The sequence below is a fragment of the Papio anubis genome, chromosome 17, assembly GCF_008728515.1.
Source record: "Papio anubis isolate 15944 chromosome 17, Panubis1.0, whole genome shotgun sequence".
NCBI classification, from domain to species: domain Eukaryota; kingdom Metazoa; phylum Chordata; class Mammalia; order Primates; family Cercopithecidae; genus Papio; species Papio anubis.
In genome coordinates, this window is record NC_044992.1 from 19,390,662 (window position 1) to 19,414,827 (window position 24,166).

General features: G+C 41.9%; 2 protein-coding genes across 11 annotated transcripts in view; both read left to right on the forward strand.

The window, feature by feature from the left end:
• The window catches only part of LOC101013414 (translation initiation factor IF-2-like), a 45,943-nt gene extending 22,359 nt beyond the window's left edge, over window positions 1-23,584 (forward strand). For 2 of the 10 annotated variants that reach the window (XR_004179265.1, XR_004179263.1), the window contains exons 2-7: window positions 8,624-8,750; window positions 9,255-9,375; window positions 9,530-10,178; window positions 21,191-21,367; window positions 21,521-22,241; window positions 22,381-23,584. Coding sequence is in view for 1 of the 10 variants with exons in the window: in XM_031656998.1 (XP_031512858.1) it covers window positions 22,048-22,241; window positions 22,381-22,619; window positions 22,723-22,805 (516 nt within the window). In the remaining 9 variants the exon portion in view is untranslated. Of the gene's footprint in view, window positions 1-7,452; window positions 8,751-9,254; window positions 9,376-9,529; window positions 10,179-21,190; window positions 21,368-21,520; window positions 22,242-22,380 lie in introns of those variants that run through there. The other 8 variants (XR_004179267.1, XR_004179269.1, XR_004179266.1 and 5 more) reach the window with 8 other exon arrangements.
• Window positions 14,024-15,238, forward strand: LOC101009495 (prothymosin alpha). The gene has a single exon (XM_003912466.4). The coding sequence runs from the start codon at window positions 14,232-14,234 to the stop codon at window positions 14,562-14,564; it is 333 nt and encodes a 110-aa protein (XP_003912515.2). The 5' UTR covers window positions 14,024-14,231; the 3' UTR covers window positions 14,565-15,238.
• Window positions 23,585-24,166: the final 582 nt, after the last annotated feature.

Here is a 24,166-nt window from a genome sequence, read left to right on the forward strand (position 1 = left end):
TTTCTTCTTTTTTCTTTTGGTTTCTCTTCTCGCTTCATTTCATTCATTTGATCCTCAATCGCTGATACTCTTTCTTCCAGTTGATCGAGTCGGTTACTGAAGCTTGTGCATTTGTCATGTATTTCTCGTGTCATGGTTTTCATCTCTGTCATTTCGTTTATGACCTTCTCTGCATTAATTACTCTAGCTATCAATTCTTCCACTCTTTTTTCAAGATTTTTAGTTTCTTTGCGCTGGGTACGTAATTCCTCCTTTAGCTCTGACAAGTTTGATGGACTGAAGCCTTCTTCACTCATCTCGTCAAAGTCATTCTCCGTCCAGCTTTGATCTGTTGCTGGCGATGAGCTGCGCTCCTTTGCAGGGGGAGATGCGCTCTTATTTTTTGAATTTCCAGCTTTTCTGCCCTGCTTTTTCCCCATCTTTGTGGTTTTATCTGCCTCTGGTCTTTGATGATGGTGACGTACTGATGGGGTTTTGGTGTAGGTGTCCTTCCTGTTTGATAGTTTTCCTTCTAACAGTCAGGACCCTCAGCTGTAGGTCTGTTGGAGATTGCTTGAGGTCCACTCCAGACCCTGTTTGCCTGGGTATCAGCAGCAGAGGCTGCAGAAGATAGAATATTGCTGAATAGCGAGTGTACCTGTCTGATTCTTACTTTGGAAGCTTCCTCTCAGGGGTGTACTCCACCCTGTGAGGTGTGGGGTGTCAGACTGCCCCCAGTGGGGGATGTCTCCCAGTTAGGCTACTCAGGGGTCAGGGACCCACTTGAGCAGGCAGTCTGTCCCTTCTCAGATCTCAACCTCCGTGTTGGGAGATCCACTGCTCTCTTCAAAGCTGTCAGACAGAGTCGTTTGCATCTGCAGAGGTTTCTGCTGCTTTTTGTTGTTGTTGTTGTTGTTTAGCTGTGCCCTGTCCCCAGAGGTGGAGTCTACAGAGACAGGCAGGTTTCCTTGAGCTGCTATGAGCTCCACCCAGTTCGAGCTTCCCAGCGGCTTTATTTACCTACTTAAGCCTCAGCAATGGCGGGCGCCCCTCCCCCAGCCTCGCTGCTGCCTTGCGGTTAGATCGCAGACTGCTGTGCTAGCAATGAGGGAGGCTCTGTGGGCATGGGACCCTCCCGGCCAGGTGTGGGATATAATCTCCTGGTGTGCCCGTTTGCTTAAAGCGCAGTATTGGGGTGGGAGTTACCCGATTTTCCAGGTGTTGTGTGTCTCAGTTCCCCTGGCTAGGAAAAGGGATTCCCTTCCCCCTTGCGCTTCCCAGGTAAGGCGATGCCTCGCCCTGCTTCAGCTCTCGCTGGTCGGGCTGCAGCAGCTGACCAGCACCGATTGTCCGGCACTCCCTAGTGAGATGAACCCAGTACCTCAGTTGAAAATGCAGAAATCACCGGCCTTCTGTGTCGCTCGCGCTGGGAGTTGGAGACTGGAGCTGTTCCTATTCGGCCATCTTGCTCCGCCCCCTCTTCAATGTCTTTGAAGGAGTTTGAGAAGGATTTTCTTTAATTCTTGAAATCTTTGGTGGAATTCACCAGTGAAGCCATCTGGTCCTGAGTGTTTTGTTGTTGGGGGATTTTTGACAACTGATTCAATTTCCTTAGTAGTTATAGTTCTGTTCAGATTTTCTGTTCTTCATGATTCAGTATTGGTAGGTTGTTTCTGGAAATTTACCATTTCTTCTAGGTTATTCAATTTGTTGATATATAATTGTTCATTATAGTCTCTTAGGATTCTTTTTATTTCTGTGGCAACAGTTGTAATATCTCCTTTTTTATTTCTAATTTTAATTCTTTTGAGTCTTTCCTTTTATTTCTGGTCTAGCTAAAAGTTTGTCAATTTTCTCATTTTTTTCAAAAATCCAACTCTTAATTTCATTGACTTTTTAAAAATTCCTTTTCTATCCTCAATTTATTTCTTCTCTAATTTGATAATTTCCCTTTTTTGCCTAACTTTAGGCTTAGTTTGCTCTTTTTCTTGTTTTTTGAAGTGTAAAGTTACATACTTGATTTGAGATATTTTTCAAAGTCAGCATTTATTATTATACATTTCCTTCCTAGCACTGCTTTTGCTGCATCCCATAAGTTTTGGTATGCTGTGTTTTCATTTTCATTTGTCACAAGATGTTTTCTAATTTCCCTTTTAATTTCTTCTTTGATACACTGGTTGTTCAAAAACGTGTTAATTTCCAGATATTTGTGAAATTTCCAGTTTTCCTTTAGCTGTTAATTTCTAGTTTAATTTCATTGTGATCAGAAAAGATACTTAATGTGAACTCAGTGTTCTTGTGTTTGTTGAGATTTATTTTTTGGCCTGCTATGTGATCTGTTCTGAAGAATGTTCTGTGTCCTTTGAAGAATGTGCATTCTTCTGCAACTGAGTGGAATGTTCTGTACGTGTGTTTGGTCCATTTGGTCAATAATGTTGTTCAACTCTGCTGTGTTTTTATTGATTTTCTGTGTGAACGTTCTATCCATTATTGAAAGCTGGGTATTGAAAGCCACTATTATTAAATTGCTATCTATTTCTCTTTTCTCAGTTCAGTTCTCCCAATGTTTGCTTGCTTTATTTATTTATTCAATTTTTTTTTTTTTTTTTTTTTTTTGAGATGAAGTTTTGCTCTTTCACCCAGGCTGGAGTGAAATGCATGATCTTGGCTCACTGCAACCTCCACCCCCTGGGTTCGAGCGATTCTCCTGCCTCAGCCTCCTGAGTAGCTGGAATTACAGGCGTGTGCCACCACACTCAGCTAATTTTTGTATTTTTAGTAGAGACGGAGTTTCACCATGTTGGCCAGGCTGGTCCCGAACTCTTGACCTCAGGTGATCCACCTGGCTTGGCCTACAAAAGTGGTAGCATTACAGGCGTGAGCCACCACGCCTGGCCCAATGTTTACTTTATATACAGCATTTAAGTGCTCTGATGTTGGTTGTATATATGTTTATGGTTGTTCTATCTTTCTGGTGAATTGACCCTTTTATCATTTTATGATGTCCTTCTTTGTCCCTTGTGACAATTTTTGACTGAAAGTCTATTTTGTCTGAGATAAGTTTAGACACACCTGCTCTATTTTGATTCCAATTTTCATGAACTATCTTTTAACCATTCTTTCACTTTCAGCCTATAAGTGTCCTTGTATATAAAGTGAGTCTCCTACAGACAACATTCAGTTAGATCTTTTTTTATCCATTGAGCCACTCTGTGTCTTTTGATTGGGGAGTTTATTTTATTCACACTTGAAGTAATTTTTGATAAAGAAATTGAACTACTTTTGTTCCTAACACTTCTAACACCAAATGTGTGAGTTTTTTCCTGCTGACCTCAAATATATAGTATCTTTTTAAACACCAATTATCCAGTTCTCTGGACACCAATTGTGTGTCCTATCATTGAATAAAATGCTAACTACCCAGAGTTAGTATCAGACTCCACAGTTTAATCTGTTTGTTTGTTTGTTTTTGAGACAAGGTCTCACTCTGTCACCAGGCTGGAGTGCAGTGGTGAGATCACAGCTCACTGCAGCCTCGACCTCCTGGGCTCAAGCTACCCTCCTACCTCAGTCTTCCAAATAGCTCGTACTAAAACTACTCATGCCCCAGCACACCTAGCTAATTTTTGTATTTTCTAGACAGGGTCTCACTGGGTTGCCCAAGCTGGTCTTGAACTCCTGAGCTTAAGCGATATGCCTGCCTCAGCCTCCCAAAGGGCTAGGATTACAGACATGATCCACCACACCCAGCTGCTACATTTTTTTTTCTTTTTTTTCTTTTTTTTTTTTTTTTTGTTTTTTTGAGACGGAGTCTCACTCTGTCGCCAGGCTGGAGTGCAGTGGCACTATCTTGGCTCACTGCAACCTCTGCCTCCCAGGTTCAAATGATTCTCCTGCCTTAGCCTCCTGAGTAGTTGGGATTACAGGCGCCTGCCACCACGCCCAGCTAATTTTTTGTATTTTTAGTAGAGACAGGGTTTCACCATGTTGGCTGGGATGGTCTCGATCTCTTGACCTCGTGATCTGCCCACCTCAGCCTCCCAAAGTGCTGGGATTACAGGCGTGAGCCACTGCACCCATCCCAGCTGATACTTTTTAATTTTAACAGAAAGAACAGATCTGAACTCATATGCTTCTGGTAAAAATGAGTCAAGATGTATAAAGACAAAAGTTGACTAAACTATAAGAAGAAATTTATAAATTAACCATGATAGGAAGAGGCTTAAATATATATCTGTTAGTAATTGGTAAGTCAGTTGGACAAAAATTAGTAAGGAAATAGGGTATTTTAAAAACAAAATGAACAGCTTGATTTGTTATAACAAAACTAAAGAATACATAATTTTCTCAAGCATACATGGCATGGTTTTAAAAACTGGTTACCCAATATTCCATAAAGCAAAAGTCAAAAAGTTTTATACGAGTTGTTATCATAGGGACAGTTTCTATAATTACAGTGCAATTAGAGTACAAATTAGTAATAAAGAGATAAAAATATATGTGATTCAATTCTAAAACACAAAAGATTGAAAACAAGAAAATACAAATTGCACTATTCATAAACAGAAAACAATATGGTTGTCTACGAAGAAAGCCCAAGAGAATATACAGAAATTGTTGAAATTGATAGGAATTTCATAAGACTGCTGAATCTTAGAATAATTGGATTCCTGTGAAGAACATGTTACCATAAGAAAATGCTATAAAAACCACTTGCAAAAGCAATAAAGGGTATAATGGCTTGGAATCAAGATAACAAAAACATGCATGACTTCTGTGGAAAAGACATCATAAAACTTTATTAAAATTTAAGACCTAAATGCATGGAGATAGGACACACCACTGCCATGCATAGGCAAACTAAGTATCTCTCCAAAAAATGCTTTCTTTGATTTAATCTAATTCCAAGAATATGCTGAATATTTGTTTGTTTATGTATTTATTTTTGACAAACTGGTTCTAAAATTTGTATGGAGAGACAATGGGGCACATATAGCTAAGAGAACTCTGAAAATGGAAACAGTGTCGGGAGACCAGCCCTACAGATGTGGAGACGTATCATGCTGCATCCTCGTTGCTGCTGTTTGGGGTTGCCAAAAGGGTCGAGCACATGGAACAAAGATGCTCAGAGCCTAGGAGCTGTCAAAGTACATAATTCTGGATAATGAGGATGATGTTGTTTCCAGTCCCTTTTACCCAATTATTAAACGTGCTTGACCCAGTATTTTCCCCCCAGTTTTCCCAACAACCCAAAGTAGTCAAAGCTCTGTTTTACCTAAAAAAAAAAAAAAAATCCACTGGAACACAACAGTAAAAATAATTTCTAGAGCATTAGGAACTATAAAAGATGGATTTGAAAACTCTCTTAATGTTTAAAACTGCTGGGAAAAATTACCATGCCTGTATATACTATGTTTGCAAATTTTGGAAAATAGAGAAGCAAGAAAAAACTGAGATATAACTCTAAAGTAGGCAGTTTTGAACAAGTCTGGTGACCGCACAATTAGTAATATCCTGCATAAAGCATGGGCAAAGTTGGGCATGACCTGTACTAATAATAAAAGTTTAAATAAGAATTGTTAGAAATTCCTATACATTCAGCAAGGTACATTGCAAATAATAAAATGAAAAAGACTATTACACTATCTGCCTTAATACAAACAACATGCATCATGATTTTATTTATGTATTTTCAGGACTCTGCATTCATTGTCAATGTTAAAAACAGAATTAACATTTTGTTGGCCAGGTGTGGTGGCTCACGCCTGTAATCCCAGCACTTTGGGAGGCTGAGGCGGGCAGATCACAAGGTCAGGAGATCGAGACCATGCTAGCCAACATGGTGAAACCCCATCTCTACTAAAAATAACAAAAATTAGCTGGGCATGGTGGCGTGTGCCTATAATCCCGGCTACTCGGGAGGCTGAGGCAGGAGAATCCCTTGAACCAGGGAGTCGGAGGCAGAGCGACACTCTGTCTCAGAAAACAAACAAAAAAACAAAACACAAAAAAACAGAATTAACATTTAGTTTTTCCTACGTTTAAAAAATGTCATTTTAAATTGGTTCCTTAAGATTCAAAGATCCATAAGAAATAACTAATACACTTATATTTTTACTATAGGATGTTTTTTCAAAACAGCAATCACAGGAATTAAAACATTTATATGTGATGTTACAAATAGGTTGATATTTAACACCAGAAATTAATTCGGTGTATTATCCTCACATTTATAATAAAACAAACGTCTAGGTTCACTCCCCTTATAATCTGGTGGTTCCTTCTACCTTGTTGGCCACTGGTTCCACAACACAGCTGGATAGTACTATGTTTGCAATAATCTATGGGCTTTCCTTAGGGGGAATCACAGGGGCTTACCTAAATAAAGCCATGCCATTTTATTTTGTCTGATTTTGGTAGCAACCTGATTCAATAAAACAATTTCTTTTAGGATATTCATTTTATATTTATTCCTGTCTTGCCAAATATACTGGTGATTTTATTAAAAATTTTAGGATAAAAACTTAACAATGCTAACTTTTCTATCTTAAATGAGTGTTCTGACACCTAAATAGAACAAGAATGGCTACTAAGTCATTCATATTTTTTGGTGCAAAGCTATTAGTTTGGGTCATATTAAATTGCTGACTTTTTGACCTGCAAAAGTGGTGGTTTCAGATGCTTCAGCCTGTATATCCTGGAGCGAGTGGTGGCTTTGTGATTGTTAGGAATTAAAACTTACTAAGCTCTACACAGATAAAGGATATCAGAAAGATAAACTAGATGAGCAACTATTTGTCCGTAAATCAGAAATACACATGTAATTGAAGTATTACAAAACAATATATGAACAGCTTAAGAGCTGTAGAAAAATCGCCTTACTGTGTCCAGAGGGGATGTTGTTGGTCCAGCCAGCTCACCTGCCAGGTCTCTGGTTCCTATGCTAGTCCTTTTTGTGTTGGAACCACAGATACTAGTGTTCCCCCAAATATTTACTTACATGATGATATTATTGCTGTCATTATTATTGTTTGTAATATCCAGCAGATTTCCTGGGGGCATGAATGGTACTTATGTCCACATGCCCAACACACAGGGCCCAGCAAATACAAGATGTGCAGTAAGTGTCGAAGCACGGGTGGTGACAGTCATAGGCCAAGCACTTTCCCATGCATTATGCTACATAAAATAACTTTAAGAGTGCACTGTGGCCAGGCATGGTGGCTCACACCTGTAATCCCAGCACTTTGTGAGGCCAAGGCGGACGGATCACGAGGTCAGGAGATCAAGACCATCCTGGCTAACACAGTGAAACCTCATCTCTACTAAAAATACAAAAAATTAACCGGGTGTGGTGATGGGTGCCTGTAGTCCAAGCTACTCAGGAGGCTAAGGCAGGAGAATGGCATGAACCCGGGAGGTGGAACTTGCAGTGAGCTGAGATTGCGCCACTGCACTCCAGCCTGGGCAACAGAGCAAGACTCCATCTCAAAAAAAAAAAAAAAGAGTGCATCGTATCATACCTTCATCTTGCTCTTGAATCAGTATTTTTGTTTGTTTGTTTTTAAATTTATAACATCAATGAGTAAGGAAATGCATAAAAATCACAATAGGAATCTCTTAAGACTTTAGCAATAAAGTTCTGATAATTGAAATCTTAAATCTTCTCAGACAGGTGCTTTTATGGTGAAGGCAGATTGCTATTCCTCGCATGGTAACTGCATTTAAGTTTTATGCAGTGGCTACATTGGAAAGAGCAGTGGCGTGCTTAATTGCATGGAGAATGTAATCTCACACCTGCACCCATGACCACTTATTTTTCTGTGGTCAGGTTTATGAACAGTGAACACTGGTCCTCAGATGGCCTCACTAAATACATTACTATGTTAGTAAGTGTTCACACGAGCAGTTTTATTTCCCTGCTATTATGGATGATGAAAAGAGTCAAATTCTGTAAAATATCTGAAGAGACTTATTCTGAGCCAAATGTGAGTGACCAATGGTCTGTGACACAACCGTCAGGAGATCCTGAGAGTATGTGCCCAAGGTCGTTGGGGCACATCCTAGTTTATACATTTAGGAAGACATGAGACTCGGTCAGATACATGTAAGATGTACATTGGTTCAGTCTGGAAAGGCAGCAAGAAGCGGGGAAGGGGAAGCTTCCAGATTATGGGTAGATGGAACAATTTTCTGATTGCCAGTTGGTTGAAAGAGTTAAGTTATTAACTGGACGACTTGGAATCGGTAGAAAGGAATGTCTGGGTTATGATGACAAGGGGTTGTGGAGACCAAAGTTTATCATGCAGATGAAGCCTCCAGGTAGCAGGCTTCAGAGAGAAGAGATTGAAAATGTTTCTCAGCAGACTTAGTTTGTTCCACTGGTAATTCTGAAAGGGAGGAGGGTGTAATGAGGCACCCCTTGTCCCCCATCATGGCCTGAACCAGTCCCTCAGGTTAGCCTTGGAATGCCCTTGCCCAGAGGAGGGGTCCATTCAGATGGCCAGTGGGCTTAGAATTATATTTTTGATTTACACTATGTATTTACAAATGTAACTTAATACTTCTTGAACTGCAATGAAAGGCTATTATTTGCTGTATGTTGTTCAGAATAACATTAAGGTAGTTGTATTTGCTTCCTAAGGCCAGTGACACAGAAGTTCTTTCCCATAAGGAGCTCCTGCCAGTTACTCGGGTTGTGAGGATGGACACACACCGGCCATGTTCTGAAGCGGCTTACATGCTGGGGCCTCTGCTCTGCCAAAGCGACAGTAAGTAGTGGCAAGAGGAACTGTCTTGGCTCACTAATAATACATGTCCATGTTTTATGGGAAAGTTAGCTGCATGGGTTAAAAACAACATTATATGCCCTGGTAATCTGTATTTCATTAGGAATAATTAACTTGAAAAAGCAATGTATCTTCTAATTGGGAAAAAAATGATAAAAATTATATTACCTCTGGGTTATGTCTCTTCGATACAGTATTTAAATAAGACCACAGCTGTAAAGACTAATGGAATCATCTGAAATATTATATCACTTGTTGGCAAGTGTTTTATCCATACCTACTTACTGAAAGCTAAGATCGCTAAAATTGGTCAGCAAATGAGAAAATGCAAGGACAGAGCCATCAGGCCTATTGGCTCGTTAGCACCTCTGGCAACTCTGCATGTTCACAGGGAAACCTCCATGACCTCAGCTCCCCCAAAACAGGCAAAATGAAACACATGTATTCTAGCTTTGATCTTGTCTCTCGTGAATATGCTCTATCCAGGACTTCTCTGTCATCACTCCCCAGAAGCTGGAAGAAAGAGCCACAGCCATGCCAGGAGTGGAGCCAGGGAGTGCAGGACACGGCAGCAGCAGCCACATAGGATGGGCTGTCTACACGCAAGGTGGGTGTGCCCATGGAGCAGGTTGCAGAGAAACTGTGGGAGATCACAGACTACAGAGATCATTCTGGCATTTGGCACTCTAAGGAAAGTATAAGGCAATTCTGTCTGATTATTTAAAATAGAATCGTTTCTGTCCCAAACCCATTTACTTTAGGAGGAGATAGGATTCCATTCTTGAGATGTCTTTGACTGCTTCTGTTGGATCTGGTGGAAGTCCTTTCTGCATTTCTCAGAGGATCATCAGTGCAACACCCTGAGGAAAGCAGTAACATAGAAATTACACAGTTCTACTGGAGATTCACCTTTATCCAAATCGAAGATGAAGCATTTTGGGGGCAATAATAGGATGTTAATTGTTAATCAGTTCTGGGTCCTGGGAATATGAGGGAGTTTAATTATCTATATTTTATATTCCTCTTTTAAAATCTTTAACATTTAAAAGTTTTTAAAAACGTCAAAAATGCCATGATTATTTTATCTTGAGATATTTAAGGATTAGAGATACTTGAAAAATATACACAAAGCAAGAGTCTGGCATATACATATTCCTAATATGAGCAAAACTGTGTCATTCCAGAGATTTTGGCATGTTGAATGGCCACCGTGGTGATCTACAGTCTTCAAGAACAGTACACTTACACCTTCAGGAGGAACTCCAGCTTCCCTGCAGCTTTATTTCCTGAAGAGGTCATGCTGACCAGAGAGGCGGCCACACTGAGCTTCCGAACCACCGTCCCCTGGCTTACAGCTCTACAAGAGCTCCTTCCGCGAGGAATACCTTCCAGTTGTTCTCACCTTAAATGGTGAGTGTCCTCAGCATAACAACAAGAGTGAGGCCAAATATTATGACCATAACAAGGTGGGGCCTTTCAGTGTTCAAACCACAAACAAGAAACTCGACAGCATTCCCTGCAACTGTCATTCTATTAGCATTGGTTTATTGTTCATTATAGCCCTAAATATTTATCAAAAAAGTTAAATTTTGGTGATTAAAATTAAGATACCTTTCTTCCATAAGATTTTGATCATTTTTATATATTTGATATGAAACTGTGCTTCCTGTTGCCAGAAGGCCTTTCCTCCTCTATAGGAATAATCTAAATTGTTAATCAATTTAGTTTAAAATAAGAGCTATTATCTTATCTATGGAAATTATTTCCTCCTCCTAAACAAAGTAGTACTTAACCCGTATAAAAGCTGGTATCCATGTGCATAGATACCGGCAGCTGCTCTTCATCCATCCGTAGCTGGGAAGTCGCTCCTGTCATCCCTGCATGAAACAGAAGTGGAGCGGGAGTTACCCAGCCTGTGCCCCACCAGGGCTTTTTCAGGCGTGCACATTGGAGAGCAAAACCAGCCTTCAACCTTGCCTTATGGCACATGAGAGGAGAAACTTCTGGAAGCACCTCCATACTCTCTGATAGGATCTGGCATAGGCAACAAGAGAGTTGTAAAGTCAAGAGTCTATCTGTGAAGGAGACCATTGTGTGGGTAAAGGGTTTAGATATTGTAGTAAACCACTTCTCTCTTTTCCATGTTCCTTGATTATAGCAGAAACATTAGGAAAGAAATCCTGGTTGTGCAACGAAAAACAAATTATACAAATGTCAGTAATACATTAAAATGCATTAAAATAAGTCACAGTGAAAGAAGTTATAAAAAATGTTTTCAAGGTTCATCTGTGTTGTAAGGGGTATCAGAACCTCACTCCTTTTCATGCCTAAATTATATTTTATTGTATGTATATACTACATTTTGTTTTTTGAGACAGAGTCTCGCTCTGTTGCTTAGCCTGGAGTGCAGTGGCGCAATCTCAGCTCACTGCAAGTTTCACCTCCCGGGTTCATGCCATTCTCCTGCCTCAGCCTCCTGAGTAGCTGGGACTACAGGCGCCCATCACCACGCCCGGCTGATTTTTTTGTATTTTTAGTAGAGACAGGGTTTCACTGCATTAGCCAGGATGGTCTTGATCTCCTGACTTCGTGATCTGGCCATCTCGGCCTCCCAAAGTGCTAGGATTACAGGCATGAGCCACCGCGCCCAGCCTATACTACAGTTTTTATTTTTTTATTTATCTGGTTTTTTTAATTATACTTTATGTTCTAGGGTACATGTGCACAATGTGCAGGTTTGTTACATATGTATACATGTGCCATGTTGGTGTGCTGCACCCATTAACTGTCATTTACATTAGCTATATCTCCTAATGCTATCCCTCCCCCCTCCCCCCACCCCACAACAGGCCCTAGTGTGTGATGTTCCCCTTCCTGTGTCCAAGTGATCTCATTGTTCAATTCCCACCTATGAGCGAGAACATGCGGTGTTTGGTTTTCTATCCTTGTGACAGTTTGCTGAGAATAATGATTTCCATCTGCATTCATGTCCCTACAAAGGACATGAACTCATCCTTTTTTATGGCTGCATAGCATTCCATCGTGTATATGTGCCACATCTTCTTAATCCACTCTGTCACTGATGGACATTTGGGTTGGTTCCAAGCCTTTGCTATTGTGAGTAGTGCCACAATAAACATACATGTGCATGTGTCTTTATAGCAGCATGATTTATAATCCTTTGGGTATATACCCAGTAATGGGGTGGCTGGGTCAAATGGAATTTCTAGTTCTAGATCCTTGAGGAATTGCCACATTGTCTTCCACAATGGTTGAACTAGTTTACAGTCCCACCAACAGTGTAAAAGTGTTCCTGTTTCTCCACATCCTCTCCAGCAATCTGTTGTTTCCTGACTTTTAATGATTCTAACTGGTGTGTGAGATGGTATCTCATAGTGGTTTTGATTTGCATTTCTCTCATGATGCATAGTGATGATGAGCATTTTTTCATGTGTCTGTCAGCTGTATAAATGTCTTCTTTTGAGAAGTGTCTGTTCATTTCCTTTGCCCACTTTTTGATGGGGTTGTTTGTTTTTTTCTTGTAAATTTGAGTTCTTTGTAGGTTCTGGATATTAGCCTTTGTCAGATGGGTATTTTGTGTGTACTTTTCCCATTCTGTAGGGTTGCCTGTTCACTCTTGACAGTAGTTCCTTTGCTGTGCAGAAGTTTTAGTTTAATTAGATCCCATTTGTCAATTTTTGGCTTTTTGTTGCCATTGCTTTTGATGCTTTTAGACATGAAGTCCTTGCCCATGCCTATGTCCTGAATGGTATTGCCTACGCTTTCTAGGGTTTTTATGGTTTTAGGTCTAACATTTAAGCCCCTAATCCATCTTGAATTAGTTTTGTATATGAGTAAGGAAGGGATTCAGTTTCAGCTTCCACTCTATGGCTAGTCAGTTTTCCCAGCACTACTTATTAATTAGGTAAACTTTTCCCCATTTCTTGTTTTTGTTTGTCAAGGATCAGATGGTTGTAGATGTGGTGGTGCATTATTTCTGAGGGCTCTGTTCTGTTCCATTGGTCTATCTCTGTTTTCACTACAGTACCATGCTGTTTTGGTTACTGTAGCCTTGTAGTATAGTTTGTCAGGTAGTGATGCCTCCAGCTTTGTTCTTTGACTTAGGATTGTCTTGGCAATGAGGGCTCTTTTGTGGTTCCATATGAACTTTAAAGTAGTTTTTTCCAATTCCGTGAAGAAAGTCATTGGTAGCTTAATGGGGATGGCTACTACAGTTTTTAAATCCAGTCATCTGCTGGGTTGTTTCCACCTTTTGACAATTGTGACTAAAGCTACTATTAACATTTTTTGTTTGTTTGTTTTAAGACGGAGTCTTGCTCTGTTGCCAGGCTGGAGTGCAGTGGCACGATCTTGGCTCACTGCAAGTTCTGCCTTCCGGGTTCACGCCAATCTCCTGCTTCAGCCTCCCGAGTAGCTGGGACTACAGGCACCCGCCACCACGACCCGCTAATTTTTTGTATTTTTAGTAGAAATGGGGTTTCATTGTATTAGCCAGGATGGTCTCAATCTCCTGACCTCGTGATCCACTCACCTCAGCCTCCCAAAGTGCTGGGATTACAGGCATGAGCCACTGCACCTGGCCAACATTTTTTTTAAAACAGAAGTTAAATGCTTATAAAAACTTAATGGTAATACAGTATTGCCTAAGGCTTTGCCATTTAATAATATAAATATCACATTAATGATAACTTAGAGCCTCACTCAGTTTTCATATGCTTAACTTCAGCCTTTTCCTTTATTGAATGAAAATGGAGGGACTTGATTGTTGGTGTTTTTTAAGAGTTGGGTTCTTACTCTGTCACCCAGGCTGGAGTACAGTGGTGCAGTCACAGCTCACTGCCACCTCCAACTCCTGGGCTCAGGGAATCCTCTTGCCTCAGCCTCCTGAGTAGCTGGGACTACAGGGATGCACCAGCATACACAGCTGAAAATGGAGGAACTTGGAAAAAATACTCTTTATTATAACCTATTTGGTCTTGACTTTTGAAATAATTAGAATTGGATTTAAAATTTGATCCTGGAATAGCCATAAATGATGATTATTCCAGGAAAAGTAAATATTGGTGCACCCAAGTAAATGCTTAATAGATTCAAATTTTATTAAATAAACTAAAATGTGCTTTAGAACCTGCATTCACAGTTTAGTACTTCATTGGTTTTACTTTACTTGGCAGCCAAATGTTTATCATAGTGACGATAGGGATATGCCGATGAGAATTATTATAAAATTCTGTTTTGGCCAATTAAAATAGTTACTCCAGCCCACTGGCTGCTCTGAAAAGCCATCTTTGCATTGTTCCTCGTCCGCCTCCTTGCTCGCCGCAGCCGCCTCCGCCGCGCGCTTCCTCCGCCGCCGCGGACTCCGGCAGCTTTATCGCCAGAGTCCCTGAACTCTCGCTTTCTTTTTAAATCCCCTGCATCGGATCACCGGCGTGCCCCACCATGTCAGACGCAGCCATAGACACCAGCTCCGAAATCACCACCAAGGACTTAAAGGAGAAGAAGGAAGTTGTGGAAGAGGCAGAAAATGGAAGAGACGCCCCTGCTAACGGGAATGCTAATGAGGAAAATGGGGAGCAAGAGGCTGACAATGAGGTAGATGAAGAAGAGGAAGAAGGTGGGGAGGAAGAGGAGGAGGAAGAAGAAGGTGATGGTGAGGAAGAGGATGGAGATGAAGATGAGGAAGCTGAGTCAGCTACGGGCAAGCGGGCAGCTGAAGATGATGAGGATGACGATGTTGATACCAAGAAGCAGAAGACCGACGAGGATGACTAGACAGCAAAAAAGGAAAAGTTAAACTAAAAAAAAAAGGCCGCCGTGACCTATTCACCCTCCACTTCCCGTCTCAGAATCTAAACGTGGTCACCTTCGAGTAGAGAGGCCCGCCCGCCGGCCCACCGTGGGCAGTGCCACCCGCAGATGACACGCGCTCTCCACCACCCAACCCAAACCATGAGAATTTGCAACAGGGGAGGAAAAAAGAACCAAAACTTCCAAGGCCCTGCTTTTTTTCTTAAAAGTACTTTAAAAAGGAAATTTGTTTGTATTTTTTATTTACATTTTATATTTTTGTACATATTGTTAGGGTCAGCCATTTTTAATGATCTCGCATGACCAAACCAGCCTTCGGAGCGTTCTCTGTCCTACTTCTGACTTTACTTGTGGTGTGACCATGTTCATTATAATCTCAAAGGAGAAAAAAAACCTTGTAAAAAAAGCAAAACGACAACAGAAAAACAATCTTATTCCGAGCATTCCAGTAACTTTTTTGTGTATGTACTTAGCTGTACTATAAGTAGTTGGTTTGTATGAGATGGTTAAAAAGGCCAAAGATAAAAGGTTTCTTTTTTTTCCTTTTTTGTCTAAGAAGTTGCTGTTTATTTTTTTTGGCCTGTTTGATGTATGTGTGAAACAATGTTGTCCAACAATAAACAGGAATTTTATTTTGCTGAGTTGTTCTAAAAAAAATAAAATAAAATAAAAAATAAAATAGTTACTCCAAGAATGTAAGACTTAGAGCAAAAATTTATAATAAATCCTAAAGAGAAAAGATACACATTCAGCACTGTTCCTCCATAGATCTTGCTAGGACGTAACCTATAGTCAAGGTTTTTTGTTTTGTGTAACAATATTTAGCAATGAGATTGCCAAGTTATCATTGTTATTTGACCATTTAAAATGCCAAACTATCCTCACTGGTTTTCCTTTACCTGGCAGGGAAATGTCTGAGTTATCATAGTGACTACTGGAGACGTGCCAGTGGGAACCCACTCCCACTAGGTACAAAAGAACAAATGCTACAGCAAATTAACCTGAAGGAAAAATCAACATTTGGCTTAAATAGGAATACGTATTTAAAAAGCACCAGAGGCCAGGTACAATAGCTCATGCCTGTAATCCCAGCACTTTGGGAGGCTGAGGCAGGTGGATCACTTGAGGTCAAGAGTTCAAGACCAGCCTGGCCAAGAAGGTGAAACCTTGTCTCTACTAAAAATACAAAAATTGCCCGGGCATGGTGGTGGGCGTCTGTAATCCTGGCTACTTGGGAGGCTGAGGCAGAAGAATCACTTGGACCTGGGAGGCCAAGTTTGCAGTAAGCCAAGACTGCACCGTTGCACTCCAGCCTGGGCCACAGGAGTGAAACTTCTTCTCAAAAATAAATAAATAGCACCAGAGTATTTAAATTATGCATTGTCACTTGGTTTTGAAGAATAACTGTTATGTGTTGAATCTGTATATATCATACATTTTTCTGCTTTCATTACAAATTTCCTATTGACATAAGAAAAGCTTTGAGGTTTAAAATATGTATCTTTGTGGATTATACCAATTATAGATACTTAAAACATGAATAAACATGTTAACCAGAATACAAGGAGACAGAATTCTCTTTCATCACAGACAGAATTCAGTGATTCAATGCTGTCAAATCCCTCATGTTGGAGACAATTTTAGGAAAGCAGAAGAAAGAGTGTTTCCCCCATGACATGGATCCGAGGCCCTGTATTGCAAATGCAGGAAGCATTGGCTATTTTGAAAGAAGCTCCTTGTCATATTCATAATTTCCCAGGGAGAGATGAAGTAGAAACTGCTCTCGGCTGAGCACACATGTCATCCTAAATGCTACCTGTGAGACCACCAGGACCTTCCACGAAAAATGCTTCCACCCTGACTCCCTCACTTGGCCATCAGGCATAATGTAGAAACTTGGCATTTTTCTAAAAATTCAGGAAAGGGGAAATCAAAGCAGACATCAGCTTCACAAATGATATATTAATCAGGGTTCAAATATGAAAATTATTATTATTATTGTTAGTCGGAGTCTCGCTCTGTTGCTCAGGCTGGAGTGCAATGAAGTGATCTCGGCTCACTGCAACCTCCCCCTCCCAGGTTCAAGCGATTCTCCTGCCTCAGCCTCCAGAGTAACTGGGATTACAGACGCCTGCCACCACGCCTGGCTAATTTTTGTATTTTTAGTAGAGATGGGGTTTCACCATGTTGGTCAGGCTGGTCTCAAACTCCTGACCTTGCAATCCACGTTCCTCAGCCTCCCAAAGTGCTGGAATTACAGGCTTGAGTCACTGTGCCTGGCCAGAAATTATGTAATGATAAAACTAGAGTTAAGTTTATGGGAAGAAGAGAAAGAAGTATTCGTTTTCTTTTAGCAAATGAATACATTTAAGGCTGTGGCTCGGGTCCTGCCTTGCCTGTGGGTTGAGGTGAGATGTGTCCAGTGCTCCCCGCTACTCTTGCAAACAGGACCTAAATATTCTGCGGAGAGGCATTCTTTCTGGCTGCTGGTCATTTTCCATAAAAACACACTTTACTATTTAGGCATTACATTCCTAATGCCTTTATTATTTTTTCTTCTTCACAAAGAATTACATTGAAATATAAATAAGTTTTCACCTTCTTTCCAGGTGTGCATTCAGACAGTCCCAGTCATTCAGGAGGCTGAGGTGTGAGGATCTCTTGAGCCTGGGAGTTCAAGGCTGCAGTGAGCCATGATTGCATCACTGCACTCCAGCCTGGGCGACAGAGTGAGACTCCGTCTCAAAAAAAAAAAAAAAAAAAAAAAAATTGTACTTTTTAAAAAATATTTAAATATCATTTAGAGCAAATCCCCTTGTGGCATGTTTGTGATTGCTGCTTTGGTACTTGAGACTCAGCCAGGTCTGTTTTGTTCTAAACAACTGCTGGGATCTGTCTTGTTTTTTTTTACCCCTGTGTATAATAGCACAAACCTGGGAATGTTAGAGAAGACACATAAATGGGCATTTAAAATACATTCAGAAGCACAGTAACTATTAAAACTAGCATGGCTTTCAAACAGATGATGATTAATAAAATTGTGGCTTTTATTTTCCAAACAGGAAATGCTATGAATTTTAGTGCACCGAAAACCAGCGTGTAACAGAGAGTGCAGCCTAACTGAAAGATTTTTAAATTTTGTTTAAAACAGTGTCATAGTATAGGAAACCAGAAGGAATTGGAAACACAAATGAAAGAAAGAGACTGCTCCCTGCAACTTTTAGCCATGAGAGTAACAGTACACATTTAGATAGAAAAGGCTATGAGATTCCAAAAAATTCAAAGACACTATTGAGTTTCAGAGAATAGCAGGATATAACCCAGTCCTTGGTGGTCAGCTGAACCATATTATGACTGTTTTTTAACATGGAAGAAAGAAGACTCTGCTCCCTATTTAAAAACCTGCGGTTGAGCTGTGTACTCTCTGTCCCAGCTGATAGTCACAGCCTTGTCCTTACTGTGAGCAGAGTGAGGAATTGATCATCTCACCAGTGTGCAAGCTCTCAGACTTGTTCTTTACTAGAGTAGGTGCAGTCTGGGTGCAGTGATGGTTTCTCTCTGTGCCCAGAGGGCGGCTCCCTCCTTCACTGCCAGGACAGATGTCGGTGTGTGTTCTCCCAGCCAGTAGGACAGATGCAGTCAGTGAACAAAACAAACATAGACACACACACACACCTTCCTCCCTCAGCAACCCCGACCCCTGACAGCAGAGATGAATCATGCTACTCAAAGTAGAAAGCTGCCATCAGTAAGTGAAACTGACAAAAGGGTATCTTAAAAGACAATTGCTTCAAATTTAATATCTGTAAAGAAATATGCAGCTGATTATGGAGTTGATGAAGAAGTAAACTGCGTGATATAAAGGGGAACATAATAAACATATTAGTAATAATTAAAGGGAACATAATGAATTTCATTATATAAATTTTTTCTTTTTCTATAAGTTAATATATAAAGGACAATAGCATGGAATTAAAGATGTTGTGTTTTTATTCAAAAATGACTTTTTTTTTTTTAAACAGAGCCTCCCTCTGTTGCCCAGGCTGGAGTGTAGTGGCATGATTTGGCTCACTGCAATCTCCACCTCCTGGGTTCAAAAGATCCTCATGCCTCAGCCTCTTGAGTAGCTGGGATTACAGATGCTGAGCCACCACACCCAGCCAAGAATATTTTCAAAAGCATGTCTCTCAGGCTATAAAAATTGAAGTTGAAATTAAGCAATAAAGTTTATAGCCTGAAGCAAGTAGGTCTATGAAAATAATAAGTATTCATTTTATTTCTAAGTAAAAGAGATAAATCAAAGGCTAATAAAACATTTCATTTGGGATAACTTTCTTTTAAGATGGCTTTCATTCTGATTTTGCTGTTACTTTCAGATCAGTTAATATGTAGAAGACGACTACAATTTGTGTTGAGATTTAGAGTATAAACCAAGTCTCATTTCATTAACTAATACAGACCAACAGGTTGGTTAAGAAAGGAACCATTAATTTTACAAAGAGAGTTGTCCTAAACTGTGACAAGTTTTCCAGTACTTAATTCTTTTTTTTTTGAGACGGAGTCTCACTCTGTCGCCCAGGCTGGAGTGCAGTGGCCAGATCTCAGCTCACTGCAAGCTCCGCCTCCCGGGTTCACGCCATTCTCCTGCCTCAGCCTCCCAGGTAGCTGGGACTACAGGCACCCGCCACCATGCCCAGCTAATTTTTTGTATTCTTAGTAGAGATGGGGTTTCACCGTGTTAGCCAGGATGGTCTCGATCTCCTGACCTCGTGATCCGCCCGTCTCGGCCTCCCAAAGTACTAGGATTACAGGCGTGAGCCATCGCACCCGGCCTTAATTATTTTTACAATTCATTAGTTTTTTTAAATGGCAAATAAAATTGAATATATGTTATGTAAAACCTGTTTAGAAATAAGCAGATTGTAGAATGATTACATTGCACTCAGGAACATATGCATACTTATTTTTTGTGGTGAGAACACTTCTTGATTTTCAAGAATACAATACATTAACTGCAGTCACCATGTTGTACAATGCATCCCTTAAACTTATTCCTCCTGTCTAACTACAATTTTGAATGCTTTCACTGTCTCCCCAAACCCCTGCCTCCCAGCCCCTGGTAACCTCCATTCTACTCTCTGCTTCTGTGAGTTCAATTGTTTGACATTCCACATAAGTCAGATCACGTGGTAGTTGTCTTTTTGTGCCTGACTCATTTCACTTAACACAATGTGCTCCGTTAACCTCCTGTGAATCCCAGTTTCTAACCTGCAATTGCTCTAAGTGTTTTCATTCCCTTTTCATGGTTTCTACTAAGAATTCCAGAGCTCAGCTGCAAGGTTTTCACTGCTTTGGAAGTTATTCACTGTTTTTCTTTACATCTTATCCACAGACACACAAATAAATTGTCCAGTGCGAGTGCAGCGGCTGTATGCCCTTCCTGTGAAGACAGGCCGGTTTGACATCTATTAAGCAAATCCATCTCAACATTCTTAACAGCCTTTATAGTGTTTGATATCAAACTCAGTAATTTAAAAAATATGCCTCTGTCTTAGTAAGACTACCTGGGTTGGAGAAGACTTATGCAATATTCAACTCAGCAGATAATGTATATAAAAATTATTTCATAAGATTTAATGATCTTGAATTGATTTAACTGTTTATATGTCATACTTTGAAAAAGCAGGGCAATTATAAAATTTAATAATGACATCGCCATAAAAAGCAATAATTCATATTCTAGTTTAAAAATCTTTTCTCTTATGTAGAGGAGTAAGTGGCATCCTAGTGGCACCAGAAGGATGTACTGGTGAGCTTGTGCAGTGGTCACTAAGTTAACGCATGTTGCTTTATTTGACTGACACTGATGTTCCCATCTTAGCTTCCGGCAGTTATGTGGGCAGAAAACCCAAAGTTAGTAACTTTGAACAGTTCCATCAATGTTAGTAACTCAAGGGCCAAAGTGATGGATTAAACGGCCAGTCGAGTCAATCTCTGGTTCACCCTCATGATGACAGAATGCTTTTAGGTAGTGAGGCAGTGCTTAGTCTCAAGGTAGCCTCCCTTCCCCTCATGCATTACCTGGTGTTTGTGGGCAACAGTGTGGATCCTCTATACATGCCTGGGGTTTTGGGTGTGGAAAGGGTGTGCTGGGGTATACCCTGGGGCCTCTGCAAGTGCCTGACCCATAGATGCTCCCTGAGGCCTGGTAACTGGGTGCCCTGGTGGCTTACAGTATGGAAGTTGGGGACTTCACCATAATCTGTGGCCTGAGCTTGGCCTCAGGGAATATTCCTGGGTGGTGTCAGCTATACATCCTCCTTACTCCATGTCACAGGGGAGCAGCGACTCTCTGAGATGGTGCCATGGGTGGTGAAAGAATTTACCAAGACAGTTGTAGGTAAAGAAAGGCAAATTTATTGGACACCACAGAGCTTATGTGTTTGTGGTGATGTGGGTGTGAACATACAATTATGTATAGTGCATAACGCTTGATGAAAATAATAAATGATGTTAATGTTTTATGTATTTAATATCGTATACTTTTAAATTGTTATTTTAGAGTATATGTTTACTACTCTTTTTTTAAGTTAACTGTGAAGCAGCCTCGGGCAGGTCCTTCAGGAGGTTTCCAGAAGAAGGCATTATTATCAAGGAGATGACAGCCCCATGCCTGTTACTGCCCCTGAAGACCTTCCAGTGGGACAAGATGTGGAGGTAGAAGACAGTGATATTGATGCTCCTGACCTGCTTAGGCTTAGGCAAATGTGTGTGTTTGTGTCTTGGTTTTTTAAAAAAGGTTTTAAAAGTAAAATCAATAAATAATAGAAAAAAGCTCATAGAATAAGGTTAAAAAGAAAGAAAATATTTTTGTATAACTATATAATTTGTGTGGTTTTTTGTTTATTTGTTTGAGACAGGGTCTCACTCTGTCACCCAGACTGGAGGGCAGTGGCACAATCACAGCTCACTGTAGCCTCGACCTCCTGGGCTCCAGAGATCCTCCCACCTCAGGAGGACATCAGTCCTCCAGACAGACATCAGGCCCCGGTGGACACCAGGCCCCAAGTGGGACACAAGCCCAAGGCGGACATCAGGCCTGAGGAGGACATCCGGCCCCTGGTGAACATTAGGTGCAGGTGTCCAAGCAGGCCCTGAGTGGACATAACAGTGTCTAGGTAAGGAGTTGACCTTGGAGGAGGGTGAGCAGTCAGTAGCCCAGTGGAGTCCTGAGTAGGTCTTACGGAAGAAAGGGGCCGTGGAGACGGAAACTTAAAGAAGCAGACTCACTTACTTGATGACAGACCCGAACAGAACTTAGAACTCTAGTAACCAGGTGCCCATATCCTAGAGTCAGCCCTGTGGCCAGCTTACTTGGTGAGAGACGCTCAAAAGAGAGAGATGTTCTCATGTTGCATCCCCGCTTCCCAAGGCTGCTCCTTCAGGAATGGCAGAAGAGCCTTTTCCGACGATGCTGACGAAGGCTTATCCCTCACCCCAGATGCCTGTGGCCCTTTGTAAAAACGCGCACCCAGATACCACAGGGCAGCCTCACCTCACCGGAGATCCCATCGGGCCTGCATCTGCACGTTGTCCTTGTCCAAGAGGAGATTCGGGAGCCTATACGGGCACAGGCACATGGTGAGGTGGCCTGCGGTCTGGAAGGCTTTGTGGGGTTGGTGCTTTTCAGCCGGAATTCCTTTAAATTCAGTGAGGTTGTTTCCGTGTTGGAAATTCCAGAGGAAAGTGATTGACGTTGGTGATCTTTCTCCTTTTTCAGCTCTTGCCGCACGTGCAGAGAGAGGGGAACTTCCCGCGCCCCTCTGTGGAGCCAGAACCCACAGCATGGGAGGGGCCCCTCCAGAGGCCCTGCTGCAGCTAGAGCAGCAGCTCCAGAGCCCTCCGGGCCCTGCACCGGTACAGCCAAGGACCAGCCCAGTGAGGAGCTGCCCGACCTCAGGCCACCTGCCGTAGTCACTGGCCTCAGCCCTGGAGCTGAGAACATGGCTGGAGATAGAGGTGTTTGAGGCCTGGAATTCCTTTAAATTCAGTGAGGTGGTTTCCATGTTTGGAAATTCCAATGGAAAGTGACTGACATGGGTGACCGTTTCCCCTTTTTCAGCTCCTGCGCCATGTGCAGAGAGAGAGGAACTTCCAGCGCCCGCTGTGGAGCCAGAGCCCACGGCACGGGGAGGGCCCCTCTAGAGACAGCGCTGCAGCTAGAGGCAGCTCCAGAGCCCTCCGGGCCGTGCACCGGTACAGCCAAGGACCAGCCCAGTGAGGAGCTGCCCGACCTCAGGCCACCTGCCGTAGCCACTGGCCTCAGCACTGGAGCTGACAGCGTGGCTGGAGATAGACAGAGAGCGGATGGCCAGCACCACCCTAGACAGCAGCTCCCACACTGCCCCTAGTCCCGGGCATGGTGGGAGCCATGGAGTCAGAGACCAGGGTATGCAGCCTCGGCTCATCTACCTCACTGGAAAGAGGCTTATTTTATTCACCAGAGCCACATCCCAGGTGCAGCAGGACCTTTGCATTCTGCCAGTGCTGGGAGTATCTATCTGCGCACAGGAGGTGCTTGAGAGCAGGAAAAGAAGCCTGCAGGAAAGGGTTCCAGCAGCTCCTCCTGCTCTCAGAGTCAGCCTTGTCTTCTATGAGAGCAGGAAAAGAAGCCTGTGAGAAAGGGTTCCAGCAGCTCCTCCTGCTCCCAGAGGCGGCCTCCTGCTCCAGGCGTGGAGGTCTCTCTGCAACTGGGCTTCTGGGCTGTTTGCTCCTGATGTGCTCCCCAGGATGGGCTTAATGGGCGGGCAGGGGGTGCGAGGACCAGGGGGCGGCTTCAAAGGGTACAGCAACCAAAGCTTCCAAACTCAGCACTTGTGCTTCGGTCTCTCCATGCTGCCACCTGCCCTAGGATTTATTCATAGTGTTACATTACCAGTTTATGCAAATGATGTTTCATTAAAGCTCAACTTTTTGAAAGTTCACGCCTTTTTTAGCTCCCTAATGTTAGATGGTATTTTTGAGGCAATCCTGAATATCTCTGATAGTTGTGTCTTTTTGTTGTGGTTTTTGTGTGATTGAGTTACCACCAAACCAACTGTTATTGGAAACCTTTCAGGTATGGCTTTTAGAAGACCTTGACCTACTCTTGCCTGTTTTGATTCTCCAGTGTATTGTGGAAAGTGGGATCATGTAGTTTCATTTCTCCAGCAGATAAGTCACCTTTTGCCATCAAGGTTTTGGAATCAGAGTTTCCAAAAATTATGTGTGCAAGTTGACATGCTGGTACTTTAGCTAATCTGGGTGTCAAAACAGAATGCCATAGACTAGGTAGCATAGAAAATTGATTTCTCACAGTTCTGGAGATGGTAAAATCCAAGGTCAGATGTTCAGCAGATTCTGTGTCTGCAGAGGGCTGGCTTCCTGGTTCATAGACAGCCATCTTTTTCCTGTGTCCTTACATGACAGAAGGGATGAGGGAGCTCTCTGCAGTCCCTTTGATAGGGGCACCAATTCCATTCACGAGGTCCCTGCCTTCATGAACTTATTCACCTGCCAAGGCCCCT